The following is a 12,386-nucleotide window of genomic DNA, read 5'->3' as shown; positions in this document are numbered from 1 at the left end:
AAAAAATGTCATTTGGCGGTCAAAAATAATTACTGAACATATGTACATCAAATTATCAGATATTATATAGAGATTTTAATAATGTGTACACATTTTGTGTACTTTTTTTTGGGTTCCGTACCAAGATTTTTAATTTCGGTTAGGAAAATTTCAGGAATTTGCACCCCACTAGTTTTCGATAAAATCAAAATCTATATCATTCGTAATTAGAAAGATCTAAACTTTTTCCTTCTATTTCCAGACTATAGTTGGAGACACCGTAGATCGCATATTCACGGCTCGTCGGAAGACAAAACGAATTCAATAATCGGCGTCGGAAAGACGAATCATGCATTCCTGACTCCCAATGGGACCAGAGTCCAGGCGCAGAGCGGAGGATCGGCCACTCTGCCCTGCACACTGAAAAGATCTAGCCAGGGGACGGTAAGTTAATAAAGAAGCTTACCTATTCGAGAATTTTATATATACAATGTGACGTGTCCGTTGTTCCAAGTCTTTTATGCAATATTTGATTATAGTATAATCAAATTTGTAGTCATATATAATATTAGCAGGTGCCAGAACAAAATTCTGCGTATCCTAACTAATGCGCCTTGGTATATTTTGTACTTTTGTCTACATATGAATTTGGAAATATCTACAGTCAACGAAATGATCAAAATTAGAAGTTCATCATTCAACAATAAATTAATCCAGCATACAAATTCTACTATTCAAGCGATTCACAGACCGTTAAGAAGACTAAGCAAAAAATGGCCTTCCGATCTACCAAACACCTAGCCCAATGTCTGCACGCGCCCTGACTTAGTACGCGGCATACATCATCACGTCATAGTTCATTTATGTTATTAGTTTTTGTATTACTGTTTTTATTTTATTTTTATTTTAACTTTTTTTAATTTATATTCTATTTATTGTATTTTCTTTCTGCACATATCAATTTTGTAAATAAGACATCAAAGTCTTGATTAACAAAAATAAATTATAACAAAAAAATATCTAATATAAATAGTGTTATCAACGGTTATCTATGTGGACGAGTAGGTACAAACTTTCATAAACAATATCACTATCATGCGTATTTTACATATAAACACGGAAGGAAGAATCCTACGATAACTGCATCATCAAAGATTTTATTATCAGTACATTTTTTCTTGTTTGTTTATATGTAAAATACGCTTAATCGCACAGCAATTAGAAGATTGTTTTCACAGTTTTTACTACCAAGAAACAAGCGTAAGATAGCTTTGCCATAACTACGCTATGTTATAAGAATTGCCCACTTAATTTGTTTTACTAAATAATTAATTTACGCGAATTTCATTATCCACTACACTCAAATTTATTTTAAAAAGTCTTATTAGGCTGAACGCAATTTGTGACAAAATAGTAATTATATAATTAGTTTATCATATTAATATTTGAAAACTTTCTAACTTTAATCTAGTTTACGTTTTTTTTGTGAACGCACAACGAGACGTGTCACTGTACCTTTAGAAATCATGCCTAGGAATAAAAATGCACTGACCTTTATTTAAAATCACCGATTCTTCTGGAACATCCCGATTACCAATTTGTTGTCTGAAGAATAGAAAAAATGTTAAACAATTTTTCAATATATTATGAAATATCGATTTGTGCTAAAAAAATCGGTGTTTACCTCGTGATTTCCAGAAGAGAGCTGAGCAGAAACCCGAAACCAAAAACCGGAGACAGGACACTATCACTGCACTGAAACACTATTAATATATAAGGTCTTTTTAAAACACTACACAAATACTACAAAAACGATACATGAACTCGGATAGAAAAATAGCTCAAAAATCGAGAAAAGCAATCACTATGAGTCTATGAATGGATGATTAAAATTATTGTATTGGAGGAATGGGTGATTAATATTAGGATGGATGAATAGAAATTTAGTTGAACTGAGAGGTGTCTTCATCAACGCAAATTTCCATTTAAATCTATACTTCTAATTTGTATTTCCAAATATCTAGTAAACTTCAGTTATGAGATTCGTGGTCTTCCTGGTTGCAAAATTTGGCACAATACTGTTAACGCAAAAAACGCTTTTTAGTCCACAAAACAAAACTCCAAATATATTTATTCAATTTCATTGCTTTATTGTTCTTGTACTTTTTAATAGTTTTTATTCACTTGTTCTGGATCATAACAATTATATCCTATGATTGTGTATTTTTCACGATTTGTGAAGTTGACCTTCTTTACTTTATTTCTGAAATGTTTTTAAGCACTTCTATCCTCAGCATTGGATTTCTGCTGAAAATAAATAAATGAGTTAAAAAACAACATTTTATCAAATATTTTATTTGCATATAGAAAAGTAAAGAAATGCTATACTAAATGCCCATTGTTATGTGACTAATGAAACCATTCATCATAAAAACCTGTTTACATTCAAAATACCTTTATTTATGAAAAAGTCCATATTAGGTTCATAATTTGCAATAATTTTATTACAAAATTGAATTTAGCACCATATCCTTTTTTTAATTATTTTATTTATCTTTAATATATTTTTTTCACAATTGTATTATTTAATATACTTATTTTTCTATACGAGTCGATTGAGAAGTCGATTGTGCAGTAATGTGCACTTGCAGCATAGACCTTACTTGCCAAAATATTAGGACGAATCCTATTGGACGAATTAAAACCAGGTGAAAGGTAAACCTTGAAAAATTGTATGAATTTAACAATTGTAACATATTTGAACTAGATGGACGAAACCAATATTTGCTCCTCAGGCGAGGCCATGCCAAAATATTTAAAATTTATATGAACACATTGCATGAAGTTTACAATTATTCAGATTCTTGTAACTTGGAATAAAAAAAACTATTTGCACATAATTTGAGGTCCTACCCACAAGGAATAAGTTGCTATTTACATATAACAAATTTAATGGAAATATAAAAGTACACTTACACTATACTAATATTTGCACTTAAGGTGCAATTGTTTCAAAAGACGTCGTTAAAAATGCAACAATACTTGAAATCTACGATTCATCATGTATATCCTGATTATAATTAAGTTAATAATAATCATTAGAAGCTAATATTATTATGACCACATAACTATTGAATTCTCGTACGGGACATAATTTTATTTTTACGTATTTTGTAATATTCAAATATTATTTTGCCCATAAAATTAATAACAGCTGACCTTACATATAAATTTTTGTATAATCCACGTGATAAAATAGTTCTATAAAAGTACTTTAATTATAACGTGAAAATAACAAAAAATAATTCCACCGCCTTTAGCTAGGGGCAAATAACTATTAAACGCGTTTAGAGGTAATTATTCAAATTCACTAAAATTGAGTTTATTCGACACGTTTCTCGCGTGTTTGTATAATGATTAATGACAATCTCTACGGAAATATTCTGAATTGTGTTTAATTATCATTTAATTCGATTTAGTTTTTATGAATATATTTTTTCTATTTTGACAAAATCCTAAATGATAATACCAACAACGCTTTTGGTTGTGTTGAATTAAATTCAAAACAGGAATTATGCTCATTATTATATTTTAGTAAATTATTCTTTGTTGCAAAATAATAATAAAACGCTAGTTTATTGTCAGTGCAATTTTGCATATTTTTTGTGTTGTTTTTGATTATTAACACTTACGAGACGGCACTGATTTAAAAACAATCTATTGTGCCGGCTGTAAACTTGATTTCATTGTGTATATTATGCAATTTGTTTGATAAAAATTCGTGGTCATTGAAGGACATACATTTTTAATATTAATTTATTTCTGATCATTTTATATAGAATGGTGACGTTCAAAATAATTTCCAAAATGCATAGCTGGTTGATTTTGACATGTTTTACAATAAAATGTTGTTCGCCGCCTTTCGCCTGGTGCTTTTCTGTCAGAACAGACAATACAATCCCTTTTTCTTTCTCTCGCATTTAGAATATGTCTCATGTCGCATTTAGAATATTATTCAGTATATTTGTTCATTTTTTGCTGCCATAATGTTTTTTTTTTCTATTGTATTATCTAATAATTAATTTGTAAAATATAAAGTAAAATAATCTATCGGATGTCTTATATTGCTTGGTATTTGTAGTCGGGGTGTTTGTTGATGTATGTCCAACTTGATTATTGCACAAGAATCGGCACATTCGCTAATGTCTTTCCGCTCTACATTAAATTTGTCGAACTTCTTCTTTTTGTTGGTTGGATAATATCATCATCACATTCATCACTATCTTTGGTGCAAATAGTAATTTCGTAAAATTTGTCTGTATGAATGTCTATTTGAAACTCATTTTCACTACTGATTAATTTACTAAATTTATCAGTCGTTTTGCCATACTTAAAAGCGCTCGGTCGTTTTAAATATTAAAATAGATATAGCAAAGAAAAGGGCTAAAACTACTACTAAAATAACTTAAAAATATTTTCAAAATACAACACTGTTTATCACTGCTATATGTAATTTATTCAACTTTTCGATGCAAACTGAGATTATAAAATAGCCTGTACCTCACAGAGTATGTTTGTCCACTCAGGTGGACAGCCGTCCCCAAAAATTGAAATATTTGAATTTTTTGGGTAACAGAAGCAAACTAGGGACATTTTTGGTACTTTTGTTTATCATTACTCTCTTTTTATAAATAGTTATAAATGGACTTTGTCTAATATGTCTTTAGAATAATTTCATCAGTAAGCATAGTTTTAAATCGTTTGGGATTAATCTGTCAAATTTTACTAGTTTAACCAATATACATTGAGTTTCAATCTAAACATTTAATTTAAACATATCTTATATATATAATTCTTCTGTAGAGTGTATGATTTGATACTTCTCCTAACCGGGTATTCGAATTTTGATAATTCTTTTTACAGTTTGTTGAAGAAATTTTCTAAGATTTAACGAACGATAAAACTATAGTAATATTGTAGAAATAAATGGTAAAAATTACACAAAAACACTTATCATTATTTGACATTGAAAACATTTGAACTGTCATCTGCTAGAAATGTCAGTTCACTTGAATTCAATTCAATTCACTTAGCTGAAATTATGAGCCTAGATAATATTAGAATGAAAAATACAAAAAAAATGTAATATCTACATTATTATTGCCGAAAAGTAGCTGAGATGAGCGAGAAATTAAAATAATATAAGATATAGTCAACAGTACATTTTGGCAGATGAAATTATATAATTCAGTTTAATAAATAACGCAATAAGACCTAATTTGCAGATACATTATTTTTTTAAAACTTATGCATGGCGCATTTTGGTTTACTTCACTAAATTTTTTAACAATACAAAAAAATATTTCTACTTATTAAAAAAATGATTTAGAAGTTTGTTTCATGTGTCAAAAATTTATTTGTTTGGCATTGTATATGGAATATTCAGGAAGTTGATTTTAGATTGAAGAGTGCTCATATGAACTAGATTTTACCAAATAATTCATCTAAGAGTTGAACATAAACAATAATGTTTATTAACTTAATAGTAAGAAAAATGTACTTCAGAAATTATAATTGCCGAAAGGCAACTAATATATCGTATGACATTATTAAAATCATTGACTAAATTATTGAAGCAATTGTGTTATGTGGTAAAATCAAGCGGGATATTGTTGTTTTGCGGCAGAAAATAATATGTAGACATTTCTTATACCTACTATATTATTTTTTTCTAAATTTTTTATACTGCTTATGCTAAGACTACAATGAATACAAATGGGAATACATCAAATAGGATATTAAAAAGTATAGGATATCATATTAAAAAAATCGGAACTTTTGAATTGTATACGTGGGTACAGGGCAACGTCTGTCGGATCATCTAGTACATATATATTTGGTGGGTGTGTTTAATTGCAAATGATTAGTACGGATAATCATTCACTTTATCTCGAACAATAAATATCATCGGTAGCATTTGATTCGATTCAAGTGGTCGTAGTAGTTTGGTACTTAGGCCGAATAGTTATATGTATCCCAGTTGCCGGGAAAGCTGCCATCGTCTCTAATTGATATCGTCCGGTAATCTGATGAATGTATTTCACGGTCCTTTGATTTCAAGCCGTTTCACAATGTTATGTAATGCTCATACTATGTGACATATATATAGATTGGGAAATCACGTAGGAAATTGATATCTGAAATGTTTGAACAGATTCGAAACGCTCGGTGTGATTGATTTTGAGTCAACTTGGGAGTAATCAATGGATAAAGTGATTATTTAATCGATCTGAAGTGGTAATGATTATTTTTTACCTATTTTTTTTTCAGGTGACGTGGATTCGCCGAAGCGACTTCCATCTTCTGACCGTGGGAAATGCAATATATTCGAGTGACGAGCGTTTTCACATCGAACATGTCCGTCATCTGGGACATTGGCCTCTGAAAATAAAATCTGTGAAACTGGAAGATGCCGGCACGTATGAATGCCAGATTTCGACTCATCCTCCGGCGAGCATATTTGTCCATTTGGAAGTCGTCGGTGAGATATTTTAAATTAAATCCTGAGAAAATAAAGAAAATCTCGATATCACAATTTTATTGATGCATTTTGTATGCAGCAACTCTCACAAACATAATACTAACTTTGATTAAAAATCAATAATAATAGTAAAGTAAGTTGCTTAAGTCGTACCTCTATTTAAGACATACCTTAGTTGTATTTTTTCTCATGATTATGAATTCTTAATACATTATCTAGTACAATTATAGAACTATTACTTATATATTCAAGCGTTTACGACTGGCAACCTGGACGACTTTGTAAAAAAGAATTAATAAAATAAACTTTTTATGATTTTTTTAAATATTTTTGGGCTAATTGTAAGCTTTTTATGAGAAGAATATGATCATTACATGATTTCGTTACTAATTTTTATTCATTATTCTCTATTAAACTTGTTTAGGCATAATTAAATGCTAGAATTTATATGTTGTCTTGTTGTTTTTAATTTTGAACGACAACTTCCACGACTATGTAGCTTAAATCGTACTTGTGCAAAATATTTTACTGATACCAGTTTAATAAAGAACGTTTTATAATTTTAAAAAATACAACGAACTAATTTATAGATAAAATATTCCAAAGTTTTTCCTTCAATAAGAAATCAACAGAAGGGTAAGCATGGGTCTAACTAATAATTTTTAGCACTAGAGGCTTGATTATTTTAAAAGTACATTCGTTACTCTTTGATAATATTATTTAATTATAGATATTATTTTAATAAATACATTTTACATACTGACAAGGCACTAAAGAATATCTTATCTCTGACGGAATCCTATATAGTTTTTTAGAAACAGGACTGTAGGTGGTACGACTGAGTGCCTTAATCTTACCAAATACACATTTTTGAAAAAAAAATTCAATAAGAAATAAAATTTTCATTAATTGTTAATCAAAATCGAACTTAAGATAAATAAGCGCTAAAGATTTCATTTGTAGGGTACGACTTAGGCAACCTTGCCCTGTATAAATTTATTAGATTTTGACAAAAGTGCTTGAACTAATTTTAACTACTAACACATTAAATGATTAAGGTACTATTAATTAACTTCCCGAAGGAGAAGTTTATGTTTTCATCAAAAAACCCGATTCGCTAATTTTATGTTTTCTCGACGTTTCGAGCCATTCTGAATCGAATGAGACCAAATTTGGAAAAAGTATGTGTGTGTGTGTGTGTGTGTGTGTGTGTGTATGTGAACAGATTTTTTGCCGTAAATCGACGTTTTCTCGAAAACGGCTAGGTCGATTTCAAAAATTTAAAAGCCATTCGATGTACCTCGACGAGAACTATTGTTTGTCAGTTTTGGGCGACGATCGGCCAAGCCGTTTCTTCATAAATGGCAGAAAAGTGAAAAATTTTTCGTCTACGTTTTAGCCCGCAATTCTGAATCGATTTTGAAAATTCAAAAACCGTTCGAAAGATATTGGTTGGGAATCGTGCTGATTAGTTTTTGGTAGAGATCGGCCGGGCCGTTTTCTTGTAATAAAGTTTTTAAAAAAAAAATTTCGACGATTTTTATGATTATTTTTTTGACGATAGATACCATAGTCTTCTAGATCATACTAAAATATTACGGCCCTACGACAACTGGTTCAGCTTTAAAAATTCGTCAAAGTTTGCAAAAATTGGTATGGTCTTTTTGGCATTTGTCAAAATTAGATATTTGATCGACGTTTTCTCAAAAACGCCTGAACCGATTTTAGAAATTTAAAAGACATTTGATGTATTTCGGTGAGGACTATCGTTTGTCAGTTTTGTGCAACGATCTGCCAAGCCGTTTCTTTGTAATTTGAAAAAAACTTTTCGTCCACATTCAAGCTCATCCTACCGAACGATTTTAAAAAATCAAAAACTGTTCGAAAGATATTAGTTGGGAATGATACTGATTAATTTTAGGTGAAAATCTACCGAGCCGTTTTCTTGTAATTAACTGTTGAAAAAAAGTGTTAAATTTTCGTCGACATTTAAGCTCATCCTACCGAACCGATTTTAAAATATCAAAAACTGTTCGAAAGATATTAGTTGGGAATGATACTGATTAATTTTAGGTGAAAATCTACCGAGCCGTTTTCTTGTAATTAACTGTTGAAAAAAAGTGTAAAATTTTTGTCGACATTTAAGCTCATCCTACCGAACCGATTTTAAAATATCAAAAACTGTTCGAAAGATATTAGTTGGGAATGATACTGATTAATTTTAGGTGAAAATCTACCGAGCCGTTTTCTTGTAATTAACTGTTGAAAAAAAGTGTTAAATTTTCGTCGACATTTAAGCTCATCCTACCGAACCGATTTTAAAATATCAAAAACTGTTCGAAAGATATTAGTTGGGAATGATACTGATTAATTTTAGGTGAAAATCTACCGAGCCGTTTTCTTGTAATTAACTGTTGAAAAAAAGTGTTAAATTTTCGTCGACATTTAAGCTTATCCTACCGAACCGATTTTAAAATATCAAAAACTGTTCGAAAGATATTAGTTGGGAATTATACTGATTAATTTTAGGTGAAAATCTACTGAGCCGTTTTCTTGTAATTAACTGTTGAAAAAAAGTGTTAAATTTTCGTCGACATTTAAGCTCATCCTACCGAACCGATTTAAAAAAATCGAAAACTGTTCGAAAGATATTAGTTGGGAATGGTACTGATAAATTTTAGGTGAAAATCTATCGAGCCGTTTTCTTGTAATTAACTGTTGAAAAAAAGTGTTAAATTTTCGTCGACATTTAAGCTCATCCTACCGAACCGATTTTAAAATATCAAAAACTGCTCGAAAGATATTAGTTGGGAATGATACTGATTAATTTTAGGTGAAAATCTACCGAGCCGTTTTCTTGTAATTAACTGTTGAAAAAAAGTGTTAAATTTTCGTCGACATTTAAGCTCATCCTGCCGAACCGATTTTAAAATATCAAAAACTGTTCGAAAGATATTAGTTGGGAATGATACTGATTAATTTTAGGTGAAAATCTACCAAGCCGTTTTCTTGTAATTAACTGTTGAAAAAAAGTATTAAATTTTCGTCGACATTTAAGCTTATCCTACCGAACCGATTTTAAAATATCAAAAACTGTTCGAAAGATATTAGTTCGGAATGATACTGATTAATTTTATGTGAAAATCTACCGAGCCGTTTTCTTGTAATTAACTGTTGAAAAAAAGTGTTAAATTTTCGTCGACATTTAAGCTCATCCTACCGAACCGATTTTAAAATATCAAAAACTGTTCGAAAGATATTAGTTGGGAATGATACTGATTAATTTTAGGTGAAAATCTACCGAGCCGTTTTCTTGTAATTAACTGTTGAAAAAAAGTGTTAAATTTTCGTCGACATTTAAGCTTATCCTACCGAACCGATTTTAAAATATCAAAAACTATTCGAAAGATATTAGTTGGGAATGATACTGATTAATTTTAGGTGAAAATCTACCGAGCCGTTTTCTTGTAATTAACTGTTGAAAAAAAGTGTTAAATTTTCGTCGACATTTAAGCTCATCCTACCGAACCGATTTTAAAAAATCGAAAACTGTTCGAAAGATATTAGTTGGGAATGATACTGATTAATTTTAGGTGAAAATCTACCGAGCCGTTTTCTTGTAATTAACTGTTGAAAAAAAGTGTTAAATTTTCGTCGACATTTAAGCTTATCCTACCGAACCGATTTTAAAATATCAAAAACTGTTCGAAAGATATTAGTTGGGAATGATACTGATTAATTTTAGGTGAAAATCTACCGAGCCGTTTTCTTGTAATTAACTGTTGAAAAAAAAAATTTAAGCCGATTTTCATGGAAATTTTTTTGGCGATATACGAGGTCTGTTCAAAAAGTTATCGTAATTTTCGTTTTTTTCAAAAAAATATTTATTTATTCGTCTACATTAATGTGGTCCCCTTCAAAGTAGTCCCCCCCAGATATAATACACTTATGCCAGCGTTTTTTCCAATTTTCGAAGCACCCTTGATATTCACTTTTTGATATGTCCTTGAGCACTCTCGGCGATTTTCTTCAATCGAGGAAAACCGCCGTCCTTTCATGGGTCTCTTCAACTTTGGGAATAGGAAAAAGTCACACGGAGCCATATCTGGTGAATTTTTGCACTTTGCAACACTTTATTTCATTTTTTTACGCAAAATTTAATACAAATTCTTTGACTTTTTCAATTCTTCCCTTGTAAAAATCGCCGAGCTCAGAAAAACACGTCGAACCTTAGCGACTACCACAGACAAAGTAAACAGTGAATATAGCTGAAAATTTCATCATACTTTAGGGGCATGTATACCAACACAATAAAAAAAAAAATTTTGACAATCAGACACTCCAGACCCGCGAAATTTAATTAACTTCCCGAAGGAGAAGTTTATGTTTTCATCAAAAAATCCGAATTGCTAATTTTATGTTTTCTCGACGTTTCAAGCCATTCTGAATCGAATGAGACCAAATTTGGAAAAAGTATGTGTGTGTGTGTGTGTGTGTGTGTGTATGTGTGTGTGTGCGTGTATGTGAACGGATTTTTTGCCGTAAATCGACGTTTTCTCGAAAACGGCTGGACCGATTTAAGAAATTTAAAAGCCACTCTATGTATCTTGACGAGGACTATTGTTTGTCAATATTTGACTATTGTGCGACGATCGGCCAAGCCGTTTCTTTATAAATCGCAGAAAAGTGAAAAAAATTTCGTCTACGTTTTAGCCCGCAATTCTGAATCGATTCTGAAAATTCAAAAACCGTTCGAAAGATATTGGTTGGGAATCGTGCTGATTAGTTTTTGGTAGAGATCGGCCGGGCCGTTTTCTTGTAATAAAATTTTAAAAAAAAATTTTCTGACGATTTTTATGATTATTTTTTTGACGGTAGAAACCATAGTCTTCTAGATCATACTAAAATATTACGGCCCTACGACAACTGGTTCAGCTTTAAAAATTCGTCAAAGTTTGCAAAAATTAGTGTGGTCCTTTTGGCATTTGTCAAAATTAGAACTTTCATCGACGTTTGCTCAAAAACGCCTGAACCGATTTCAGATATTTAAAAAGCATTTGATATATCACGATGGGGATTATCGTTTGTCAGTTTTGTGCGAAGATCGGCCGAGCCCTTTCTTTGTAATTTGGAAAAAAGTGTTAAACTTTTCGTCTACATATAAGCTCATCCTACCGAACCGATTTTAAAAAATCAAAAACTGTTCGAAAGATATTTGTTGGGAATGATACTGATTAGTTTTAGGTGAAAATCTACCGAGCCGTTTTCTTGTAATTAACTGTTGAAAAAAAAATTTAGACCGATTTTTATGGTACTTTTTTTGGCGATATACATCATGATCTTATAGAACTTACTGAATTATTACGGCCTTACGACTAGTAGTTTAATATTAAAAAATCATCAAATTTTGAGAAAATGAGTAGTTTTTTTGACGTTTGTTAAAATTAAAATTAGACGATTTACTTGGTATAACGATAGTGTACTTGGTCTTAATGAACATACTAAATTATTAAATTCCTACAAAAACTGGTTCAATTATAAAAATTATTGATTTTTGAAAATTTGCTTTTATAAAATACTCCGGGTTAACGTGTTTGTTCGTTTTCAATTATGTGTAATAAATACACTCGGAATACTTTTAATTACTCATAAATTAATTTATATTTTATTAAGTCAATTATTTACACATATCGGGAAGTTCATGTAACTTGCCTCAAGGCTAAATACCAAACCAACTAGTTGTTTATTATTATTGGTATAAGCAAGTTAATAGTTACAAAGAATTTTTTTTAAACTACTGCGCAAGTTTGATTTTAAAAAAAATTGGCTTCGACATATAAATTGTTTTTAGAGAATGATATGCAAA

General features: G+C 30.4%; 1 protein-coding gene across 1 annotated transcript in view; it reads left to right on the top strand.

Annotated features, from left to right (window-relative positions):
• LOC113388360 overlaps positions 1-12,386 on the top strand; it is a 159,853-nt gene that overhangs the window by 145,261 nt on the left and 2,206 nt on the right. Inside the window, exons 2-3 of the mRNA XM_026625746.1 lie at positions 242-423; positions 6,310-6,520. Coding sequence (XP_026481531.1) covers positions 242-423; positions 6,310-6,520 — 393 coding nt within the window. The remainder of the gene's footprint in view (positions 1-241; positions 424-6,309; positions 6,521-12,386) is intronic.

Source organism: Ctenocephalides felis, unplaced genomic scaffold, assembly GCF_003426905.1.
Source record: "Ctenocephalides felis isolate EL2017-DRISC unplaced genomic scaffold, ASM342690v1 CF-g0.4_SCAFFOLD_03572, whole genome shotgun sequence".
Classification (NCBI taxonomy): Eukaryota; Metazoa; Arthropoda; class Insecta; order Siphonaptera; family Pulicidae; genus Ctenocephalides; species Ctenocephalides felis.
This window is presented reverse-complemented; position numbering and strand designations above follow the sequence as displayed.